The sequence below is a fragment of the Pleurodeles waltl genome, chromosome 9, assembly GCF_031143425.1.
Source record: "Pleurodeles waltl isolate 20211129_DDA chromosome 9, aPleWal1.hap1.20221129, whole genome shotgun sequence".
In the NCBI taxonomy this organism is placed as follows: domain Eukaryota; kingdom Metazoa; phylum Chordata; class Amphibia; order Caudata; family Salamandridae; genus Pleurodeles; species Pleurodeles waltl.
Window position 1 is genome coordinate 391820097 of NC_090448.1, and position 25224 is coordinate 391845320.

At 44.9% G+C, this 25224-nt stretch overlaps 1 protein-coding gene across 5 annotated transcripts in view; it reads left to right on the forward strand.

The window, feature by feature from the left end:
- LOC138259377 (5'-3' exonuclease PLD3-like) overlaps positions 1-25224 on the forward strand; it is a 106611-nt gene that overhangs the window by 62561 nt on the left and 18826 nt on the right. For 4 of the 5 annotated variants that reach the window (XM_069207074.1, XM_069207076.1, XM_069207075.1 and 1 more), the window contains one exon: positions 1325-1424. In XM_069207074.1, coding sequence (XP_069063175.1) covers positions 1325-1424 — 100 coding nt within the window. Of the gene's footprint in view, positions 1-1324; positions 1425-3166; positions 3241-25224 lie in introns of all 5 variants that reach the window. The other variant, XR_011198712.1, reaches the window with a different exon arrangement.

The following is a 25224-nucleotide window of genomic DNA, read 5'->3' on the forward strand; positions in this document are numbered from 1 at the left end:
GACTGCCTTCTCTACTTTTCATACTTTGCTGGTCCTAGCAGCCGTCATACGTTCCTGATATGAGGTCATCAAAGAAAGAACTCCCTCTGACATGGCCAGTGCCATATCCTTTGTATACAGTACTGTTCACCTCACCCTGGTGCAAAGACGGGCGCGGAGTCGTAATTCAATCTCCAAGACTGTGAAGGGGAAAAAGGGTACTTTATCAGTGGGAGGCCAAGCTCTGACTCCCTAATTAAAACTAGGTTCTCTTCCATTCTAAGGATCTAAGGACCCACTCTGGCCCTCTCACCAATCGGTAGTAGGGCCTGGGGGGCAGACTTTAATGTGTCACCCACTTACAGCGCTGTACCGATGTCAGGGTTCAGAGTTCCGTTTGCTATCACAGTTACCTCGAGGGCTAGCTATGTCTGCTGGCCTTGTTTTAGAAAGCGGTGGTTCTGAGAAATCTCAAGGTAGCCCATTAGTGACCTGTTAAGCGCTTGGATGCTGGGGGGTAATGGAAGAAACACGTTCAGCTTTTGATAGCCCTTCCCAGGGCTGGCATCTCGTCGTGCCCTCTCTGGGATGATTAGGCCAGGTCCAGCACCCTGGGGTTCCCAGTATTTACCTCTGAGTCCTTATCTGGCACCTAACTGCTTCTGATTGATTAATGAATTCACTCGGACACTCCCACCTCAAGCTCAATTCTAGTCACAGTCAGGCACCCACTAAGTTTGTTTTTATCAGCCTGGCCTTGAACGCACTATCTCGGGCATCCCCTTACTCCTTCTCTGGCACCTGGGCTCTTTACAGCCCAGCACGCTGCGAGGCCTGTGCTTCTGTCTCACACTTACACATATTTAATTCCTGTTACGATGGCGTCCCTACATTTTAAAAAAAGTGTAAGAACTCAGTGGTCTGGTAACAGTGGTGATTTATTTGATTCAGATTGTTGGACTCAAAAACAGGAACAGCTGGAAAACAGACAGTGCAGCGAAACTTTTTTTTTTTAAACAAATAGAGCGAACTGTAACTGGCAAATTTAAACGAAAGTCTAAGACGAGGACCGTATAGCAACCAGCTGTCCTCTCTATTTGCAGCTTCTGAAACCTAGTCTAAAGAGCACTGCAAAAGCAGGAAATTAATCTGATGTGTGTGTTATCCTGTAAGCTTGTTATTCCATTGAATCACGTGCTACATTGTTAGACCTGCTAATGTTTGCTGGTTGTTTCCAGGCCCTCAAATTGTCTGTGGTTTGTTCTTGAGAAAAATGAATAGCCACCAATGTAAGGTTGGGTGATCGCTGTAGATGTAACTGTCTGACTTTCCATCTGTCTTACAGAAATTGTTCGTCGTTTCAGCCACTGAGAAGCAGAAGACATTTCCCTTCTCCCGAGTCAATCACAACAAGTACATGGTGACAGACCGAATCGCCTATATCGGTATGTGGTTGGGTGTGGCACAGATGGTGATGAAGTCAAGGGTTCAGTGAGGTTGTAGGCATCGATAGGGGCGCATATAACAGATTTGCGAAGTGGATGGTGCAGATTGGGTGACTTGGGGCCTAATTTAGATTTTGGCAGGCATGGCATTCTGCCACAAATGTGGCAGTGTATCCTGTTCTCCAACCTGATGGTTTGCCCACCCTATTTGGAGCCAGGGGAACTGTTATGTTTCTGCTAGTGGTATGCCCACTTGCTCTGTCATAGGAAACCCCACACTGAGGACTCGACGGAGTTAGGAACTTGGTGTTGGTACATCAGACTGTTCGCCCTATTTTGAGTGGACAATCTTATATATTTTTTCACTTTGGGACCGCCAGGGAAACCCTGTAGTCTTAAAAAGAAAAATTGCCCCACTCCCTTGAAGTAAGCTCACAGGGCTTCGGGATAAAAAGTTTAATTTTTTTCCAAAACAAACTCACAGTTTCATAAAACAAAAAAGTTTGAGCGGCTGACTGAAACATGGTGACTGCTGCCCAAACTTTCAGTGAATTCCGAGATGCCACCATGATGGTGGCTCCTCAAAATGTACAGCTATTGCTCCAGGGCCGGCAATATGGTGGGCAGAGAAAGACCTCTGCGTTCCTGGCGGATGGCAGGCTGCTTGCTAAGCTGTAAATCAGCCCCTTCGTGCCTTATTTAGAGTTTGGCAGATGGGATACATTGTCACAAAACTGTGAGCAGGCCTGTTCACTGTATTAAAAGTGCATTTTAGTGCACTAGGTCCATCCAACCCATGGGCTCTGTACCACTGAACTTACTTCCCTAATGATACGTATGTCCCATAGTTATGCATGGCTGAGCTGTCTAAGACCAGGCTCAAGAGCAAAGGACTGCTGTTGCTGTCCGTCGAAAATGTGTATTCAGCACTTATAAAGTTGCTGACAGGATATCGCCACGTTTTTACAGAGCATTCCATATGCCAAACTCTACGTTTTAGAAATGAAGACCATCTTGATATACACTCTCTCTGCTTCTGGCCACAGTGTTCAGGATAGTAAGCGAGTTATTGCTGCCAAGCAAGATATGTTTTCATTAACATTAAAACAATTGTTGCATATTTGCCTTCTGATCATAGTCTGAACAATAAACAGTATATGATACATCCCTTTAGAGTTATGATCCTTTTAGAGACTCAAGATAATAGCCTAATACATATGGTATAGGCCACAAGCCAAGGTTGAGGGCACATATTCTGGGTGAAAGGCAACTATCAATGATGCTGCCCACTTGGCCCTTCATTAATACAGTTTGAAAATGCTCACCAGAAGCAACAGGAATTTAGAAAACATCTTTGGAAGATAATTTTAAAACAATCTAATAAAACTGCATGCTATTGTCAAGTGCATTTGGAAAGCAATGTTGTTTGACACTGATATTGTAACAACACGAGTACTGGAAATTAGGATCAGAAGCAGTAGCTAAAACTGGGGGAGTCCTTTTGATTTGAGGGTCGAGCATTATCACAATGGGCAAATCAAAGTTTTAGAAAGCAGGTCTTCACCACCAGACTGCTTTTTGTTTTTTTTAAGAGTAAGGCAATTATTTGGAGCAGACTGAACATTCCACTGCCTGGTTTAGAAGATTCTTAAGCAGAAGTCTCTCAATGTTAAATTGGTAGTCCAGTTGTAATGGACAGACTTGTATATAAACAATTTATACCGTTTTCTACCTTTTTACAGGGGCTATTGTCCTATAATCCATTGTGGTTTGCCCATGCCACCAGTTTGGCAACTATTTCCCTACATATCAGCAGGTTTGCTTTCAATTATGAATATATGTTGTTGTTTGCTAACAATATTTTTTGGTGAGACCTGATTCAAATATTATTTTAAGAGGACCAACATGATTAGAGAGCAAAACTTTGATGGATACAAATGTATGAGCAAAATGTCTCACTACTTGGAAATATTTGAATATTGTTATCAATTGCTTTAAGCTTGATTCACTGTGCAGCAATAGAAGAATGCTATCCGCATGCATTGATTCATGGCATTTCCCTAAAAGACCAGCCCAAATTACTAGACCATATCCCCTTCACAACCTGAACAATTTATGTCCCCCAGCAGTGATGTGCAGCTTGTTTTCTTGGATACATTGAGCACAGGGTCTAAGTCTAGGAATATCTCACCCCCTCTTAGGGAGATTTCAAAACTGATAAATTAAAATATTGCAGTGTTTCAATGCCTTTCACCACTGGGATTGCTCTAGAGAACATTCCATTCCATCATTGCAGGCCACCACGTGCATTACAGAACATGACCAACCTTAGTCACACTGACTTTGAGCAGCCTGAACTATTTGGTCCCCAATGCAGAGAAACACAAGAAGCATGCAGAGAAAATCAAGTGACATGCCCACATTTTTGCTCTGCGCTAGGTACACATGCGATTTGAGTGCACTAGCGGGGTAAGGACTACGCATATGAATCAAAAATATTTTGACATTTCCTGTGAAGCCACCATCTATACCATTCCTATAAAGAATGTTTCTCCTGAGAGCATAGTCATTAGTGAAGTCTTGGTCTCACATCTCGACTGCCTCTTCCTGCACCCCTAAGTAATCAGTCATGTTGATAAGTTCACCCCACTCTCGTAACACTTTCCAGGCATAACAATAAATATATATTTTTAAAAATCATGTATGAAATATGTCTTTCTGGTGAATAATCTTCCCACAGATTCCTCACCATACCAATACTCCATCCAGGCTTCAAACTACTTCTTACCTAGTAATGATCTGCCAGCGTCACCAGAGGGCGCCATATAGATCCAGCCACGACTCCACACTGAACGTGATGTCACAATAGTGCATGAGGCCTCAACCAGTGTAATGGCATTTGTTCCTGTTTTTCAAAACCTCATCGATCATCTAGAGCGATCAATTGGTGTCTTACTGAGAAAATTCTCAGCTTTCCAAAGTGACTAGGTCAAATGACCTTACACAAGCCACAAGATCATGTCCAATTGGGATACCCATGAGGACTGTATTTGGAGTCTGGATTTGGGCCACAAGGCAGTGGCAAATTATTCTTGCGCTACCTAGCTTTCAAAACTCATCAGTGAGCGGTAGGACAAGATATTTTTGGCCAGGATCCGCTAGGAGACTGAACGGACTACCTCTTCGAGAGGCAAGTCACCGTCCAGGGAACATTCTGAATGCTAAAGGCACTATTAAAGGAGAAATCTTCTTCCGTTAGGGAAAGGCCCCTTTCCTGGGACCATTAGGATCAGTATGCCATTTGGTGACGCCAGACCCTTTCTTGAGATCAGGCAAACTCCTGGCACTAAATAAGTCGAGGCCAGAGTTCTCTGATCCTTCAGCTGGCCTTCTGGTTATCAATGCTGGATCTTTGCAGCACGACCTGCAACCCCCTTGGTTGTTCAAAGTGGCCAAGGGGATGTCCATCCTGTGGGTGTAGCATCTCTTGTTTAAAGCAGTACTTACTCACATCTCAGGTATGCAGTAACAGGTACTTTGCCTGAGCTTTTTTTGCATGAATCCCTTGGTTAACTTGCACTACTCAGTCCCACCTCCCAGGGACGTACTGCTTTGGGATTAATTTATAAGGTGAGAAGTCTGGCCCCCCTTCTACTGCATCAGATGTAGAATCCGCTCAAAATGAGCAATCCTATCAAAGAAGGATGTTAGCCCAGCCTTCTATAACTTTCAGATTTTACAGTACAACAGCTCTGGTTCTAATCTGGGAGCATTCCAGTGCACTGCAAACCTTTGAAACATTACATTGCCTAATCCTAGAGTTTAGGACCACAGAAACGTTTAGAGAGAGGTTACTATTGAGGTAGAATCCACCACTGAAAACACAAAAGATCCTGGGAGAGGAATGCTTACAATAAGTCCAACTGCTGGCAACCACTTAGGTAGCTTTCAAACCCATCATTCTTTTGCCCACTATGTCACCTCAGTTAGGAACCAGGCATATGCAAATCACTCTGGGCCTGCTCCAATAGGAATAGTACAGTCCGAACTATCAGACCCAGTCCTCCCTGAACCGGAACACCCAACACAAGACCAGTTTCACCACACAAGGGACGCTTCATCAGCACCAAGCTTCTTCTGGATGCACCCCAATTCTGTCTCTCATGTTTGAATGGCGGCTCTGGGTGGTCTGACAGACAGTAGAAATGCCCAACACATCAGTGATTATCAACTGTTCAAAAAGACCAGTAGATAGCTCATTGGTTAAACACATACTGCAAGGGGTCAGTGTTTAACTTGCATGTAAAGGCTCTTATTCAAGGAAGACAAATGTAGCCTTTTTTTGATCAATTGAATACCATCAGCATACTTCACATTTATAACTGTTACTTATGCTGTTAAATGGTTGTACAGAACCTTGGTGATCTTTCCATCAGTTGTATGTCAGAATACTGAGCACAAAAATGTGCTACAAAATTTTATAGCTGGAATATTGACAACCGAACATTGTGAAAATGTGTGAATTTACTATTCTTGCATACCTGAGACTCCGATATGGGATGATAGTAAAAATGTCCACTCAAGCAGCTCTCAACTTCTTTCCCTCCAACCATGCCAGCTCATGACCACAGCTATTCACAACATTTCAGCTTGGACACCTCAGTGCATTAACCAGCTAAGCAGACTACAATCATACAAAATACCATAAAGGGACCTGCAGAGCTGTTAAAATCCACTACCATTCTGAAAACCATAAAACTCCATATTGTCTCATACCTCATCATACTGCTGCATTCTGTGTCCCATAACACGATAACTGCACCTCGGTGGTCCTCACTCATGACATGGAAACACTTCCCACATAGGATCACAAAACAAGGACAACATCCCTCCAACCACAAACTCTACGTGGTATAGCTTGCATAGATAAGTGCTTCAGTGCACAACATAGGGGTGGTAAGTGCTATATGAATGCTACAGTACATACAAGACCTTGTAGATAAACATGTATCATGAAGCTACATATTTTTGGAGTTATGTATAATACACAACTCCTAATCTACATTTATTTGCCTTCACCATTTTAGTGGTCGATGTTATGGCTATATTTCTGTAGCACAATATTTAAAGCTTGATATTCTGGCAGTATGCCCGCTTCATTATCCCCCAGATGTAAAGTACAGTCAAGAGTGGCTTACCATTATATGTCAACTACATTTTCATCACAAAGTGCTAGTCTTAATTTCTAGCATTTGAATCTAGGAAAGAACCAGTGCTGAGTGAGAAAACATTACGTACCTGCAACAACAGTTCTCCATCATTAGTAGTTTTTATATTTTCCTCTTCCCTGCAGTGACTATCTCAGTTATTTTCTTAGACTCTTAATCTATGAAATGTTGATATATGCTAACATTAAGGAGGGGTGGATTCAAAGCCCGATAACCTCATTTGCTGCCTGGCAGATCCAAACATTGAAGAGGATAGACTTCATAAAATGCTGTGTTTTATTTTTGCATTCTAGCAATGCTGTGTTAGCATTACTACCAAGGATTATTCTCATAGAAAAGGCAACAATGGTCAACAGTAATGCACATCCCGTTTGTTTTTAAAAAAGCGTATCTTATGTTATAACGCACCTGTTGCCCTGATGTGAAAAGTTTAACCAGAAAATCTGTTCAGAATACGAATAACACCATAGAGTAACGGAGCACTCCAAAAACATGTCAAAAGTCTTGAAAAATATTTTGTTGTGCTTTAATCAGACATATTAATTAAATAGGAAAAGCACACTCATAACATTCAGTATGAAGGCATCAATTTACATAGAGCCCCATTTTTTGTACATCAGTTTTACACTTAATATCATTCTTGAGATGAACAATGATTCTCATCATAATACAAATGAGGATTGTGATATTTATACCTGTTCCTGGTCAAGTTGGAGAATCAGCGGACATGTGTTTCGTCCCAAATAAGAGACTTCTTCAGGGCTGATAATAGAAAACAACAATGTATCTTCAAACACAAATGATCACAAGTCAAATGATCTTGTTCTGTCACAAACACTATGTATTACATACAATGTTATCATCAGATCACCGAAATAAAGTTCACAACATCAAGAATTGATTTTCCAAACAATATATATATATTTTATTTGCCAAATAATCATTAGTTAAATCCAGAAAGTTAACAATCATATGACCACTAGTAAAGTATATGTTGCACCGAAAAAAGTGTCAAATACGTGCCGAAAGTAAGAGGAGGAAGGAGAAAAAGATAAGATGCTCTATAACATGATTCTAGACCAAGCCTTCTAGCTTGTAAAAAAGTGTGTCACATGCTACCAGAAAATGTATGTGATCGTCATCAGAAAAAAGAAGAAAAAAAAAGAGAAGAAATTTTAAATGACCTGAAGCGTCTTAGTGACTCAATAGGAAAAAAACACCTTGCCAGTAGCTTGTACACAAATGTGTAACTCGAGAAGTATAAAAAGTAAATATATGTCCTGATTGCCTGTATAACAACACAAAAAAACATGAAACAAACATGGATGAGTATGAATTTGTTCTTAAAAACACCATGTTTAATTTTATTATTAATAAATATATAAGATGCTAACCTCTCAAAAACTCCCAAATGTAAGTCAACAAGCCTGCATAGGAAAAAGTACGAAGGATTTTTGCAACGTCTGGGATGGCTCGCTTAGTCACGTTTCAAGTAAGTACTTAATCAGTCAGGTCAAAAACTCAAATTTCTCTTTCAGCGATCAATGGAGAGCCTTGGGAAGCTTCCTGGTTAGTATTTCTGTGTAAACATATTTTTTAAAAAGCACAGCGTCTACATCATTCAGAAAAATCTAGACCAAAGAAGTCAAACTTGAGAACTAATTATCAAAGTGAAAATTAATGGAATATAAGTCAATCAACTTCCCATAAATTAATATTAAAGATTTATCTAAGTCTATTCTATTAATCATACACTTTGTTTCTTAAATACGAAGTATTGTGCCGCTTAATGTGTGTTATCGACTGCAATAAATCTTTCAAGTCTGTACACAATAAGGTAGCAAAAAGAACTTAGTGAAGTCACATATAGCCAATTCAATTACAAATACACATAAAACGAATGTATGTAAAATTTACACAAAAAGCCGGCATGTCCCTCAGCCAGTGAGCGGTGCCTGCTGTGTGTAAGTCCCCGGAGTGCGCTATATGATCCTAAATGGCGTCCTGATTGTACATGTGTGACGTGCATTCTGTACGTAATAAGTCACCAGACTCCTAGGTAACGGCCTAAAAGGGCTTACGATACGTAAATGCGTCTTGCATCACCGAAGTCCTAGGCAACGACCTGACACATAAATAAAAATTGCTAACAGGTCAAAAACCCTTAAAATTAAGATTTCTTTTTTTAAACAAAATTTTTTTGTCTTGAAAAAGAGAAAGGAAAACAAATGGAAAAGGAAAGCTGAAAACAGCTTGCACAGGTGAGTACGGTGAGGTCCAAATCCAGATTACATTGACATTAAACCAATCCATACGACAGACTGCAGTCCATTTCTTAACATAACAGTGGAAACCACAACCCCCCCCCCCCCCCCCCCCCATACCCCCATCGGTCTATAGCAGCAGTCCCAGCCACCCTCTCCATACCTTCTCATGTTTACGGGGACAGCTCCTTGATTCATACACCAGTTTTTCTTGGTTTGCGCACCAGTCAACTCCTTGTTTCCATTTTTTGAGAGATGGGCCCTTAGATGAGTTCCAAGCAGCTGCAATGTCTCTCTTAGCAACCAGCGGGGCAGTACTCGCAAAGGTACGGCTCGCTCGCGAGCCCCTCATTTCTTCCATCACACCCAGTAACACTAGTTTGGCAGACAGGTGCTGCTCTTGCCCCAGCACCACATTCAGTTCACGTATTACCTTACCCCAATAAACCTGCAATATCGGACAGGACCATACCATATGAAACAAATCAGCTGGTTCCCCTGCACATAGTGGACATAGAGCCGTGGGGCAAAGCCCCACCCGATGAAACCTGTTAGGCATTAGATATGCCCTGTGTAAATAGTAAAATTGTACTGCTCAAAGCCTCGCCAACACTGCCAGTACTCTAGGCGCCATCCGTGCCTCCCTCCAATCCGTCTCCTCAAACGCTCCCACCCATGACTACCATTTATTTCTATTCGAGTCCAAACTGCCCGGGGCATTGTTAACTAACATTTTATAAATCTGGGAACCACCCTTCCCCCCCCCTAAATTGCCCATGAGCAGTTTGGCCTCAAGTGGACTGAATTCAGGTATAGGGTAAGTGGGGGCCATGTGAGCACCCAGAGCATGCCGGAGCTGGAAACTCTGTAGTTCCTGAAATTACTTCATTACAACCCCTTTCCATACATCTCCCACTAGTGATGTACACAGCAGATCCCACTCAACGAACCAATCCAATGCTGCCGTTTCACTCAGCCACCTCCCTTGCCACAGAGGAGTCTGACGGATGACAACCGCATTCCATTGGGTGTGCCGCAGCGCTGTACGCCACGCCAGGAGACTACTTTGGTTACCGACTCCATGTCACGGGAGAGGCACGCCATGAAGCAAATCACGGAAACCCAACATCTCCAATTACACCTGGTAGGCCGGGTCAGCCCACCCCCAGTAAACCAATTGTGAATCACCAGGAGCTGGGTCGCCAGATAATATAAATAGGGATCCCTCGCGCCCAAACCCCCTTTGTATACTCCTCTCTGACGGTGCTGTGCGGCCACCCAATGTCTCACCCCCCTCTAAAGGAACGAGGTGGTGGCATTCTCCAGAGCCCTAAACCATGGGCGCCGGATCTGTAGTGGAAAGTTCTGAAATACGTATAAAGGTCACGGTAATACCATCATCTTGTACAGAGCTACACGGCTCATCACATTCAGCGCCAATGATTGCCACATTTGCAAGTCTGCCCTGGTGCAGGCCAAGAGCGGGGCCAGGTTCTTGGCCTGCGTAAGTTCAGGAAGAAGGTTTACCTAGACACAAAGGTATTTAAAACTAAGCCTGCGCAAGGGTATCATATCCTGCCAATCAAAGCAGTCTTGTGAACTAGCTAAGGGCACCAACACTGATTTAGCTGGGTTCCTTGTGAGCCCTGATGCTTCTTCGTAACATCTTAGAAGGTGGAAGCTTCGTGGGCACGTCAAACTGGGCTCTTCCATATATAACAGGACGTTATCTGCGTACAGGGCCACTCTGTCCTCACAGGAAGGTCCCCCATCTCCAGCCACAGTATAATGGGTCCGTCCTGATAATGCAGACCTCCTGTTCGTTATAAATTTCGGGAATAATCCTAGAAGCTTGTTGTTGGGACATCAGCCAGCATAGCAACTTTCCGGTTTTGTCCCCCAGCCATAGACCCTGGCATTGGCTGCTCGCCAGAGGTGCTTTGCCGCTTCCAAAGATTGATCTCCGATTTCCTCACGGATCAATAGGAGTTGCATAGCTACCCCTTTCCTGGGCTGCGCACCCTGTTCAGCCTCCAAGTGTACGGCCCGTGCCTCTAAATGCTCAGTTTTGAGGGTCTGGGAGCACTCCCAAGCTTTTACAAGGCCTCTAGCCGTGTCCTGCAGGACCGCCTTGCTTGCAGCCCATAAGATTCTGGTGGATGTCACTGACCCCTCGTTAAGAACAAAGTACTCACAAAGTGCCTGGTGCAACTGCTTAATGTAGGACTCATCCTGCAGATACTATGCATTCAGTCGCCACATAGGACGGACCAGAGACTGGCATGTCCCATAACAAATCGAAGGGGCGCATGGACAGAATTCCACATGCCAAGATTTCAATATGGGTAAGGTAGCTGCAGCCTGCGCTCGGCAGAAGCACAAGGTCAATCCTAGATTGTGTGCCATAGGCCGCCGAGCTGTGTGTAAATTGCTGAAGCTGTGGATGCCATACTCTCCACGCATCGCAGAAACCCATGGTAGACGACCAACCCGTGAGCCCCGCTGCTATGGCCTGTCTGTGTGCTGAGGGCGGTCCAGTCGCATCTGTGTCAGGGACTGGGACTGCATTAAAATCCACCCCCCTCCCCTAGTATGGTAAGTCCCGGGGGCAGGTCCAGGAGCAATTTAGTTAGGTCCTTAAGAGTCCCACGTACTATCGTCGGCGGGGCATAGACACTAACCACATTAATCGTAATGCCTTCGACCTTCCCAGTGATGGCCACATAACGTCCCTGTCTATCTCTCCACACCTGGATTACCGTTATTGGAAATGGGCGGTGCAGCAGTATCACCACCCCCGTGATCCACATGTAAACCCTGCGTGATCTACCCTGTCAAAACCCTTATGGGCCAAAAAGGACACTGGTCCCCTAGGAGGTGTATCTCCTGCAACAGGAGGACATCAGGTTGGTGTTGGTGTATGAAGGTAAACACAGCGGTTCGCTTAATTTTGTCTAGGAGACCATTAACATTCCATAAGATAACCTGTGTCGGGCACATTGGTGTGGACAATGCTATCTACCTCAGAGTTGCTTCTGGACCCTGCCTTGTTACAGCCCGGGTCCCCCCCTTCTGTCCTGCCCAGCTTGCATCTTAGTGAACGGTTGCACTTTGTCAATTAGCTTCTTGGACCCCACCTCCTGTGCAGTGGCAAGTAAGAACACAGAACCATTACGTGAGTGAACAAGAACAAACACCTTATTGGAAGGTCTAAATTCCCATATCCCCTAACTCCCTCCCCAACCCATACACTCCCCTCCGCCCAGAAGCATCTGTCGCCCTTACATACCATCTCACTTCCAAACATAGTGAGTTGGAAACAGTTATTGGTTGAGCAGTAGTGGACCCCTCCATAGAGTCAGATCAAAAACAAAAAACGTTACATAGTAAGCAGCCTCATTGTAGCTGTGTTCCCATCAAAGCGTGCAGTACCCGCTCCAGTATCTCCTCCCTTCATGCAGAGCCTAAGCGTCGGGCTTCAGGACAGATCCGATCCTCGTGTCCCCAAATGGGCATAAACTGATCCTTGCGGCTCCGTCACCCCCGACCCCCCCCCCCCTCCTCCCTGACTTGCCTGCAATCGTTGTCCTGATAGTTCCTTAAATAGGGCTTCCAAGGGGGTGCCCGAGCGGGAGTCCCAGCGCGTTCTATGCCTCCTCGAGCGCATCTGTTGGCGAAGGCCAGATGGTTGTTTCTGTTGGTTGCTTCTGATGGTTGCTCGCCGGCACTCCGTCTCGGGTTAGCCGTTGTCTCTCACCTGGTGGCCCAAGCGGTACCTCTTCCGTCAACCATTTCCACGCTGCAGCTGGGTGCTCGAAGAAGTGAGTCTTGTTTCCGTGTACCACTCGGAGATTCACTGGGAATAAAAGATTATACAATATAGCCATCGCACTCATCTTCTGCTTTACTTCAAGAAAGGAGCGACGCTGCAGTTGTACATCCCTGATATAGTCGGGAAAGAGGAGGACCTTCACCCCGTTACAGAAGAGATTTCCCCTGGAGCGTGCCTCCTGCAGCACAGCATTCCTGTCCTTGAAATTGAAGAGACGGAGAATCACCGGCCTGGGCGGGGAGCCCAGTGGAAGCCTGGACTGTAGAGCTCTGTGGGCCCGTTCAATCGCAAACCATGGGGTGAGGCGGTCCACCGGCATCCAGGAGCAGAGCCAGTCCTCCAAGAATGAGGCCAAGGATGATGTTGCTGTGTTCTCCAGAAGGCCCACAATGCAAAGATTGTTGCACCTGGACCTATACTCGGCATCTTCGGCTCTCCGGTATAGCTCCGACTTGTGGGCCGATAACGCAGATACTTGTTCCTTTAAGGCAGTCAGGTCGTCTTCCACTGTGGATATCCTTGATTCTGCCTCTGTGATTCGGGCTGTTGCATTACGGAGGGCCTGACAAACCAGGGCCACATCCACTCTTAGCTTCCCCGATCTTGGTCTCTACAGCCGTCTGAGATGCCTGAATAGCCTGAAGAATTGCTGTCAGGTCGCTGGATGCCGCCGGCGGACTGTCACCACTCCTCAGAGAGGTCCTCAGCACGGGTCCCACCAGAACCTGTAGTAAATTGGCCTATGCGTGTCTGTGCCGTTGGTGGCCGCATCGATTTGTCCTTGCCCGTTGCCACCCTCCAATGCTCTGCTATGGGTTAAGACACCTTGGTCGGAGTGCACAAAGAGAGGCCAGCTAGCACCCCATGCGGGATCACATGGCCAACATAGCCAGCTTCCAAGGCCTCAGATCCGAGGCAAACTTGTTTTTCACCTCAGGACATAGGGCACTTTCAAAGGATCCTGGGGTCGATTTTACCAGCCGACCTCACTCGATGCTGACTGTGGCGACCTGGCGCTGAACCATAGGAAACCTTATGTCCTTCTTTTGAGCCGCCGAGAGCACCCCTCTTCATCCTGCTGTCTCGCAGGGTGGGCAGGGTGCCTCTTCTTTTTGCCCCCTGTGGGTCCTACAGTCCTAATCCGGACCCACAGAAACTGCTGTGGGGGTGGGGTAGGGGGAGGAACACTGGTGATCTGCTACTAGTCTGCCGCCACTCACCGCTGGTTCCTCTCCTCCTCACCATCCCTCAAATCTGGGCACTCCAGCCATCGGGGGGGCTTCTTCCTTGCCATATAGGCCACCCCCCAGTCCACCGCCCAGGACCACTAGCCTTGGCTCACCAGTCGGCCAGGCCTCAGCTTCTTGGCCCACCGCTTTTTAGGCGTGCCTCAGTTACCCAGGTGTTCCGGTCCTCCGGCTCCCGCTGAAACCGCACAGGCCAGTGGCTCCGCCCACAGCACCCTTCCTGCTGTGCCACTCCGGCGGTCACCCGGTTTGCTCCCGGGTGGCCGCTGAGCAGGCCTGACCCCGTGCCGCTCTGTGCTGCCGGTCCCGCTCCGATCACCAGCTGGGCGAGTCTGACATTTTCAGCACGGACTACCCCCGGACATTCGGCACTGAACATCTGAGTCGCGGGGCCAGAAGACTCCCTCCGCTCCTCCAGGAGAGGGTAGGTGCTGCCGATGAAGGCGGATTAAATGCGCAGCTTAAAGTAGATGACGGAGGGGTCCGGAGCACTATGAGAGTGCGACCGCCATCTTGACGCCTTAGCTACGCCCCCTAAAATGAAGATTCCGTACCACAAACAAGCCTGTCCATCATTAAAGAAATAGCAAGAGTTTTGTCCAAGTGACCCAACACTAATATATGACTGCATGCGGTCACAAATAACTAAAAGCAGTCTAGAAACACCAAGTAAAAAGACCAATAAATGGAAGAGGAGACATCATGAAAGTTGGAAACAAAAAGGGAAAATAAAAAAAAATTGAAAGAAAAACAACCACAAAGGTGTACCAAAGAGAAAAAGTAAAGTGAGTAATTAAATAATTGAATAAACTGTGTCAGTCGAAGCTTAGAAATATATTTGTAAATCACAAGTGACTTATTCATGAGATAATAAAAAAAAAAATCATCATAACAGAATTCATACATGTGACGCATAAATCATAATATGCACAATCAAAATTTGACAATTAGTCATTTTGAAACAAATTGATGTTCATAAAAAATTATATAGTTCATTATCCTGGTTAATGCCTTGGTCCATAGACCGCAGTTTTATAATCCATCGGGCTTCATTTTTTTGCAAATCTGTAATGCGATTCCCTCCTCTCAGGTGGGAAATTACATGATTTGTTCCCAAAAATTTAACAGTGGGAAGCTCCGATCTTGTGTGCTTTTCATTCATGTGTTTAACCGATGGAGAAGTTTTGTCATTGTTACGTAATGCTCTCATATGTTCATAGATTCGTTCCTTACGTGCCCGGGTTCTGCTACCTACATAAATGGCCTTAAATGCACATAAGAGTACATATATGTAGGAAGTTGGCTCTGTATGCACTATTTCAAAGTAAGGAATAGTATGCACAGAGTCCAAGGGTTCCACTTAGAGGTAAGATAGTGTCAAAAAGAGATAATTCTAATGCTCTATTTTGTGGTAGTGTGCTCAAGCAGGAGGCTTATCAGAGGATAGTGTTAAGCATTTGTTGTACACACACAGGCAATAAATGAGGAACACACACTCGGAGACAATTCCAGGCCAATAGGTTTTTGTATAGAAAAATATATTTTCTTAGTTTATTTTAGAACCACAAGGTTCAAGATTGGAAATAAATACATAAAATGCAAGGTACTCCACACAGGCAAGTTAGATACTTTGAATTAGAGCAGTAAGATACACAGTTTTAGTTAAAATGGCAATAAGCTATTTTAAAAGTGGGCACTGTAAAAATCAACAGTTCCTGGGGGAGGTAAGTAAGGGTTAGTTTGTCAGGTAAGTAAGGCACTTACAAGTTCAAGTTCTTGGGCGCATAGGTAGCCCACCGTTGGGGGTTCAAGGCAACCCCAAAGTCACTGCACCAGCAACAAAGGGACGGTCAGATGCAGAGGTCAAAGGAGGGCCCAAAACACATAGGTGCTTATGAAGAACAGGCGTGCTCCGGTTCCAGTCTGCCAACAGGTAAGTACCTGCATCTTCGGAGGGCATACCAGGGGGGGTTTGTAGAGCACTTGGGGGGGGGGGGACAAGTAGGCACACAAAACACACACTCAGCGGCACCGGGGCGGCCGGGTGCAGTGTGCAAAGCAGGTGTCTGGTTTGTAATAGAAATGAATGGAGGGACCCGGGGGTCCCTCTAGTGGTGCAGGCAGGGCACAGGGGGGGGGGCTTCTCGGGCCAGCCACCGACTGGGCTAGGCAGATGGTCGCCTGATGGTCACTCCTGCACTGAAGTTCGGTTCCTTCTGGTCCTGGGGGCTGCGGGTGCAGTGCTGGGCCCAGGCGCCGGGTTCCTTGTTACAGGCAGTCGCGGTCAGGGGAGCCCCTGGATTCTCTCTGCATGCGTTGCTTTGGGAGTCCAGGGGGGTCGTCTCGGGCTACTCACAAAGTCGCTGTCGCCTGGGAGTCCTCCCTGTAGTGTTGGTTCTCTGGAGCTCGAGCCGGGGGCGTTGGGTGCAGAGGGCGGGAAGAGGGAGTTCTTTAAAAGTTGCTTCTTTGTTGCAAAGATGTTGCTGTGGGTGAACAGTGCCGCTGTTCTCTGGAGTTTCTTGGTCCTTCTTGTTTCAGGGCTGTCTTCTGAGGCTTCGGAGGTCGCTGGTCCCTGTCGGATGCGTTGCTGTGCAGTTTTCTTTGACTCTGGAGACAGGCGGGTAGGGCTGGGGCCAAAGCAGTTGTTGTCTCCGTCATCTCTGTAGGGCTTTCAGGTCATCAGTCCTTCTTGTAGGTTGCAGGATTCTGATTTCCTGGGTCCTAGGGTGCCCCTAAATACTGAATTTAGGGGTGTGTTTAGGTCAGGAGGGCAGTAGCCAATGGCTACTGTCCTGGAGGGTGGCTACACCCTCTTTGTGCCTTCTCCCTGAGGGGAGGGGGGCACATCCCTAATCCTATTGGGGGAATCCTCCAATCTCAAGATGGAGGATTTCTAAAGGCAGGGGTCACCTCAGCTCAGGACACCTTAGGGGCTGTCCTGACTGGTGAGTGACTCCTCCTTGTTGTTCTCATTATCTGCTCCAGCCTTGCTGCCAAAAGTGGGGGCAGTGGCTGGAGGGGTGGGCATCTCCACTAGCTGTGATGCCCTGGGTGATGTAACAAAAGGCATGAGCTTTTGAGGCTCACCGCCAGATGTTAGTTCTTGCAGGGGGAGGTGAAAAGCACCTCCACCCAGTACAGGCTTTGTTCCTGGCCACAGAGTGACAAAGGCACTCTCCCTATGTGGCCAGCAACACGTCTGGTTGTGGCAGGCTGGCAGAAACTGGTCAGCCTAGTACTAGGAGTCGGACTGGTATTTAGTGGCATCTCTAAGATGCCCTCTGGGTATATTTTACAATAAATTCCACACTGGCATCAGTGTGCATTTATTGTGCTGAGAAGTTTGATACCAAATTTCCCAGATTTCAGTGTAGCCATTATGGAACTGTGGAGTTCGTATTTGACAAACTCCCAGACAGTATACTCTTTATGGCTACCCTGCACTTACAATGTCTAAGGTTTTGCTTAGACACTGTAGGGGCATAGTGCTCATGCACTTATGCCCTCACCTGTGGCATAGTGCACCCTGCCTTAGGGCTGTAAGGCCTTCTAGAGGGGTGACTTACCTATGACACAGGCAGTGTGAGGTGGGCATGGCACGAGGGGCGTGTCATGTCGACTTAGTCATATTCTCCCCACCAGCACACACAAGCTGTGAGGCAGTGTGCATGTGCTGAGTGAGGGGTCCCCAGGGTGGCATACGACATGCTGCAGCCCTTAGAGACCTTCCCTGGCATCAGGGCCCTTGGTACCAGTGGTACCATTTACAAGGGACTAATCTGGGTGCCAGGGCTGTGCTAATTGTGGGATCAAAGGCACAGTTTAGGGAAAGAACACTGGTGCTGGGGCCTGGTTACCAGGGACCCAGCGCACTTTCAATCATAACTGGCATCAACAAAAGGGAAAACATCAGGGGGTAACCATGCTAAGGAGGCATTTCCTTACATTTATGTAGTCCTGGTATCTATCTAAGACATCTTTAAGTATTTTATCATTCTTGTCCTTTACTTCAGATAAGTTTAATGCCATAATTTCTGATTCAAACTCCTCTATTTCATTTAACAATGTTTCCCTCTTTTCTTAAGCATGCTCGATTAATGTACACATCATACCCCTGGAAGCTTAAAAAAAAAAATAGTTGTTCCCACTCCATCATATGGTTGGGAGATAAATCATCAAACGAGGGGAAGATGGTTACTCTGTCCCCTAGGAACATTTTTATCAGAATTTTTTTTTTTTTTTTTTTTAGCATTGTCACATCCCACAAATGTGAAAGTTCCTGCTTCCTTAGTTTTTCTAAGAGAATGTATTTCTTTTTCATACCTTCCGGTTGTTTAGGGTTTTGAGCATTCAGAAATTGCAACATGTGCAGTCTGGCGATGCATAAAACACATCATTTCAGTTTCAATCAGAGCAAATCTTTATTGAGCGATTCTTTCCTAAATTGTAATACAAAATTTGTAGTATATGTACTCTTATGTGCATGTGGGGCCATTTATATAGGTAGCACAACCTGGGCACTTAAGGAACGAATCCAGGAACATATGAGAGCATTATGTAACAAAGACAAAACGTCTCCTTTGGTTAAACACATGAATGAAAAGCACACAAGATTGGAGCTTCCCACTGTTAAATGCTTGGGAACAAATCATGTAATTTCCCACCTGAGAGGAGGGAATCGCATAACAGATTTGAGAAAAAAATGAAGCCCGATGGATTATAAAACTACGGGCTATGGATCAAGGCATTAACCAGTATAATGAACTATATCATGTTTTATAAAAATCAATTAGTTTCAAAATGACTATCTAATCGTCAAATTTTGATTGTGATTTATACGTCACTTGTATGAATTCTGTTAGGACAAGTGATGATGTTTTAATGATCTCATCAATAAAGAGCTCATGATTTACCAATATATTTATAAGCTTCGACTGACACCCTTTATTCAATTATGCAATTACTCACTTTACTTTATCTCTACCCTTTTTCTCTTTGGTACACCTTTGTGGTCGTTTATTTTATTTTCTATTTTTTTTCATTATTTTTTAAATTTTCCCTTTTTATTTCCAACTTTCATGATGTCGTCTCTTCTATTTATTGGTCTTTTTACTTTGTCTTTCTAGACTGCTTTTAGTTATTTGTGACTGTATGCAGTCAGATATTAGTGTTGGGTCACTCGTACAAAACTGTTGCTATTTCTTTAATGACGGACAGGTTTGTTTGTCGTATTAAATCTTCATTTTTAAGGATTTTGACTTATTAGCAATTTTTATTTATGCGTCGGGTCGTTGCCTAGGACTTTGGTGACTCATGACGCATTTACGTATCGTATGGCCTTTTCGGTCATTACCTAAGAGTCTGGTGACATATTATGTACAGAACTCACATCACACATGTACAATCGGGATGCCATTCAGGATCATATGGCGTGCACTCTGAGGACGTACACACAGCAGGCACCACTCGCCGGCCGAGGGACATGCCGGCTTTTTGTGTAAGTTTTACATATATTATTAGTTTTATATATAGTTGTAATTGAATTGGCTCTATGTGACTTCACTAAGCTTCTTTTTGCTCCCCTATTGTGTACACACTTGAAAGATTTCTTGCAGTCGATAACACACATTAAGTGGCATAATGCTTCATATTTAAGAAACAAAGAGTATGATTAAAAGAATAGACTTTGATAAATCTTTAATATTAATTTATGGAAAGTGGATTGACTTATATTCCATTAATTTTCACTTTGATAGTTAGTTCTCAAGTTTGACTTCTTTGGTCCAGTTTCTTATGAACGATGTAGACGTTGTGTTTTTTTCTTATATGTTTACACAGAAATACTAACCTGGAAGCTTACCAAGGCTCTTCATTGATCGCTAAAACAGAAATTTGTGTTTTTGACTTGAATGATCAAGTACTTGAAACTTGAGTACACAGGCCATTCGAGACATTACAAAGACCTTTCGTACTTTTTCCTATGAAGGGTTGTTGACTTACATTTGGGAGTTTTTGAGAGGTTAGCATCATCTGTACGTATTAATAAAATTCAACATGTTGTTTTTAAGAAAGAATTCATACTCATCCATGTTTTTTGTGTTATTATACAGGCCATCAAGACATATATTTACTTTTTATACTTCTCGAGTTACACGTGTGTGTACAACCTATTGGTATGGTGTATTTTTCCTGTTGAGTCACTTTAAGACGCTACGGGTTATTTAAAATGTTTTCTCTTTTTTTCTTCCTTTTTCTGATGTTGATCTCCTCCTGGGTGCATGACTATCCATTCATTAATGATATGAGCACATCCATTTTCTGGTAGCATGTGAAAACAAATTTTAACCGCTGGAAGGCTTCGTCTAGAATCATGTTAAAGAGCATCTTATGTTTGTCTCCTTCCTCCTCTTACTTTCGGCACGTATTTGACACTTTTTTCGGTGTAACATATACTTTTACTAGTGGTCACATGATTCTTAACTTTCTGGATTCCACTAATGATGATTTGGTGATTAAAATATATATATTATTTGGAAAATTAATTCTTGACGCTGTGAACTTTATTACGGTGATCTGATGATCTCAATATAGTAATACATAGTGTTCATGACATAACAAGATTGTTTGATTTGTGATCATTTGTGCTTGAAGATGCATTGTTGTTTTCTATTATCAGCCCCAAAGAAGTCTTATTTGAGACTAAACACGTGTCAGCTGATTCTCCAACTTGACCAGGAGCATGTATAAAGATCACAATCTTCATTAGTATTATGATAAAAATCTTCGTTCATCTCAAGAATAATATTAAGTGTAAAAGTCATGCATAGAAAATTGGGCTGTATGTAAATTGATGCCGTCTTACTGAATTTTATGAGTGTGTTCTTCCTATTTAATTAATATGTCTGATTAAAACACAACAAAATATTTTTCCAGACTTTTGACATAGTTTTGGAGTGCTCCGTTACTCTATGGTTTTATTATTATCAAGGATTACCAGCAGAAAACAAGAGTAATTCAAGCATCTGAATCTTGGAAATATACCAACAGTGAACAATTGCTTTACAAGTAATATTTTCTTGCACTTTCATTTTTTCTTCTTAGTCACTAGCATGATATGTGACCTCAGCACCTTAGTAACCATAGTTGTATGGTATCGTCATCAGTTTCTTCTCTCATTTATCGCCTTCCTATCACGCTTTTTTATCAAATGTTCACCTTTTTGCCACATTTTCCTCTCCCTGTACTTTTTCCTACTTTTACCTCTTCTTCCCTTTCTTTACACCCACCTTGCATTATAAGCAAAATGCCTATAGTGCCTCTGCTACCCATCTTTGTCCATTTATTACCATGCCATACGCTCCTCCCATATCCCCACTCCTCTATGCTATCAAGCACGATTTTTCTCTTCTACATTCTCTTTGTGGCAGCTGCCATCCTTAAGCCACTGCCTGCTACTTCTACAGTCCTTTTGTTTACTTGGTATCATCTGTTCAAGCTCCCTTCCATCAGTGTCGCGCTCTCTGGTGGTTTTATCCCATATAGGCCATGTTCTGGGATATCCTTTTCTCTTGAGACCTCTGCATACAACTTCTCCTTCCGGCATCCTCAAAGATTGTGCTTTTAAGCTGTATACCTTTTCCTTCCTTCATTCTTTCCTCTGAATCTCCCCCACGTCCATTCATCCCATTGTACCCAGCATATACCCCTAGTTGTTCTACCAATCTCCCTATAACTCCTCTCCCTCCCATGTACTCCGCCATATTCTTCACAATACTCTTTTTATGTCTCTACTACGTTGCTTCTGCTTGCGCCACCAGCATTCCTCTAAATAAAGACACACACAGGATTGGCTATGTGCTCCTGAATGCCATATTTTGTCTGTTTATTGATCAGTCCTCCCGGTACAGAGGAGGCCCATCAGGGCTGAGTCAATGGGTGCCATAGATGGAATTAATAATTACATAAATAGATAAGCAACAGCAAAACTAATCTTGACATTTCCTTCTCAGGACTGCATTCTGTCTTTTACATACTTTCCTGGGTCAGGTAGCAGTCGTATATGCCTATGTGAGATACTACATAACCTCTTCCAACATGGCCTGTGGTGCAAGCAGAAGCAACATGGCCAGTGTCTTCTCTTTTCTCCAAACTAGAGTGCATGAGGGGTGTGGATTCTGTTCACCTCATTCTAATTCTGGATAGACAAGTATTTAGTCAAAATCCAGTGTCCTGGGCTATGAGATACCCTCAGCTCACCCAACAAGCAGACTACTCTTCTTACTTCAGAGCATGCTCATCAGTCTTGACGGCAGAAGTCCCTGTCTTTCTGGAAAAAGGGGACGTGGAAAAAGTGTCTCCTGAGAAGTTGGGGGCAGAATTTTATTTTTCCTGGTCCTCTAGGTGGACTGAGGCCTATTCTGAATTCCACCGCCTGAAACTTCGTCGGGCAAGATAGGCTCAATATGTTGTTCCTGATGCAGGCCTTGTTGGCCTTGAACTCAGGAGACTGGTTGGTGTCCCTGAATCTCTAGGGCACATCTTTTCATCTCCTAACCCTCCAATAATAGGCTCCCAAAAAATTTCAGTTTGCGGTCCTTCAGTTTGTATTAATGACCGCCCCACGTCTTTAGAATGTTGGCAGTTGTTGCCTACTTTGGTGCGGAGGTCAGGGCTTCATTTCTTTCAATACATGGTTGACTCTTTGGGGAAGACAGAACGCCAATACACGTCCAGAAACATCTACAGTGGACGATGACTCTTCTTCAACCTGAGCGTAACCATCAACACTGTGCTACTGACCTCATGCATCCTGTTGGTGCTTCACTACAGATAGCAGATAAGGGTGCTCCTGTGGTGTGTGAGGCGGCAGTGGATGCGCCCTCCTTGCTTGGCTACATATCCAGTTTGTGCTGCTAGATCCTTACTAGCGGAGGGACCCCTCCAACCACTTGAAGTGTTACTTTTAGGTCTTCTGTAATTTTAGGCTACCATGGTCACAGACACCTAATTGCGCGGCCATGATGTTTATTAGGGAAACAGGACTGCACAGGATTTCTGGTCTGTGATGATCACTGCCTGTACATTAATGTGTTCTAGCTGCGGGTGGTCCATCTTGCCTGGAAGGCCCTCCTTCCATTTCAGGGAACAATGCCCAAAGTCTGCCATTGTAATGTAGACTTCTAACTGCAGACTCCTCACTTTAGAATATTCCCAAGGTGTCAGACTGGATCCAGAAAATCTTGAGCAGTATCTCTGCACATCATTTACTGGCTTTGGGCGACTGCATTGGAAGTGACGTATGTGGTGCCTATATAGGCACCACCTCAGCATGCTGACATCAGCTCCTTTCTTTCCGCTCCAACAGAGCAAATCCAGAGAGCTATATCTGTCATTTAGTTTTAATAGTTTGTTTCAGTTTTTTGTCTAAGCTTTTTTGAGCCTTGCTTCCAGTGTGCTAAGGACATGCCTTCCAACAAACCCACAGAGTTTAAACCGTTTGACGAATGTCACAGATAGATGTTTGTCTCTGACCCACCCTTGGTTTGCCTGTGATGCTTGGGGACAGACCACACCCCCAAAGCCTGCAACAACTGCAAGTCCATGCATCCAAAGGCAATTCGAGAGTGGGTGCGGAAGCTCCTGGTGGCGCAGCAGAAGGCAGCTCCATGACTATCCAGAAGGAGATCTCAGGACCATTCTTGGATCTGATCCTGGGGACATCCGTCATCCTGTTTCAACTCATTGGCATCAAAGTCAGGTAAGTACAACAAACACAAGAAGAATTCAAAGAGTTCTTTGACTTCTCTTAGCAAGCAGTGCGCTGTGCTTTTAGGCCCTGCACCTACACTCCAGCTTTTAAGCAGGCGGCTTGGTCCAGTCCATCCTTACCTACTGTCCCGGAGACAGAGTGACTTCTGCCCTATCAAGGGGTTTTATGATGCAATGCACTCCATCTTTGGGCCAACAGCTCCCTCTGATGTGCCTATGGGCCCTGTGGAGCAGAGGGGTGTCTCCCCCGGATTACCATCATCAGGTTATCCCCCTCAGTGTCTGCTGGGCCCTCTTGAACCCCAACATATCGGGACTGATGCTGACATCACTGCCTCCATCATTCGCAGTCCAACCAACGCCATCCCTGGTGCCATCGGAGCCGTTAGACAAGGAACCTATACTAATCTCCTCTCCTACTCCAATACGGCAGCTCCTTTTGACATCCACACCAGCACCATACAGACCACATCAATCCAGCCTGGACTTACCATCCTTGGATAGACCTTTTCCAGAAGGAGGGTATAATGAAGAGAGTAATGGCCTCCTGGAGGAATACTCCTACCAGGAAGAAAACATTGGATACCCCTTCAGATTCTGGCCTGATTTCTCCTCCGAGCCCTGCCATGAAGGAAAGCACATCTGTTGGATTTGTGATTCAAAGAGCAGCAGAGGTGCTCCGACGAAGAAACCCTCAACATCATGAACTCCATCCACTCCGGCTCTCCCTCCAATCCCTGCCCCCACCACATCTTCAACAAAGCAAGCAGCATCATCACACCCAAACTCCGGCACATCATCAACTGCTCCTCCGAAACCGCCACCTTCCCAGAAATCTGGAAACAAGCCGAAATCAAGCCCTTACTAAAGAAACCCATGCAGACCCAGATGACCTCAGGAACTTCCGGCCCATCCCTCAGGGGGTCCATCGCAAAGGCTGTCTACAGACAGCTCACTAGACACATCGAACTTTATAACATCCTGGACCCCTCATAGTCAGGTTTCTGGAGCAACCACAGCACCGAGACCGCCCTCCTCGCTGCCAAAGACGACATCCTCATAGACAGGGGTGAGACCGCAGCGCTCATCCTCCTCTACCTGTCTGCCGCCTTCGACACCATCTCCCACTGTACTCTACAGACTTGTCTCCATGATGCCGTCATCCGAGACAGCACTAGAATGGATCACCTCCTTCCTTTCCGACAGGAGCCAAAGAGTCCGACTCCACCCTCCTTCTACTCAGAGGCCACCAAGATCATCTGCTGCGTCCCATAAAGCTCCTCTCTGAGCCCCACTCTCTTCAACCTCTACATGGCCATCTTGGCCAGACACCACGCACTCAACATCGTCTCATACGCCGATGACACTCCGCTAATCATCTGCCTCATCAACGACCCGCACACACCCAAAACCAACTTCCACCACGGAATAAGGGAGCTGCCTCAAGCTTAATACTGAAAA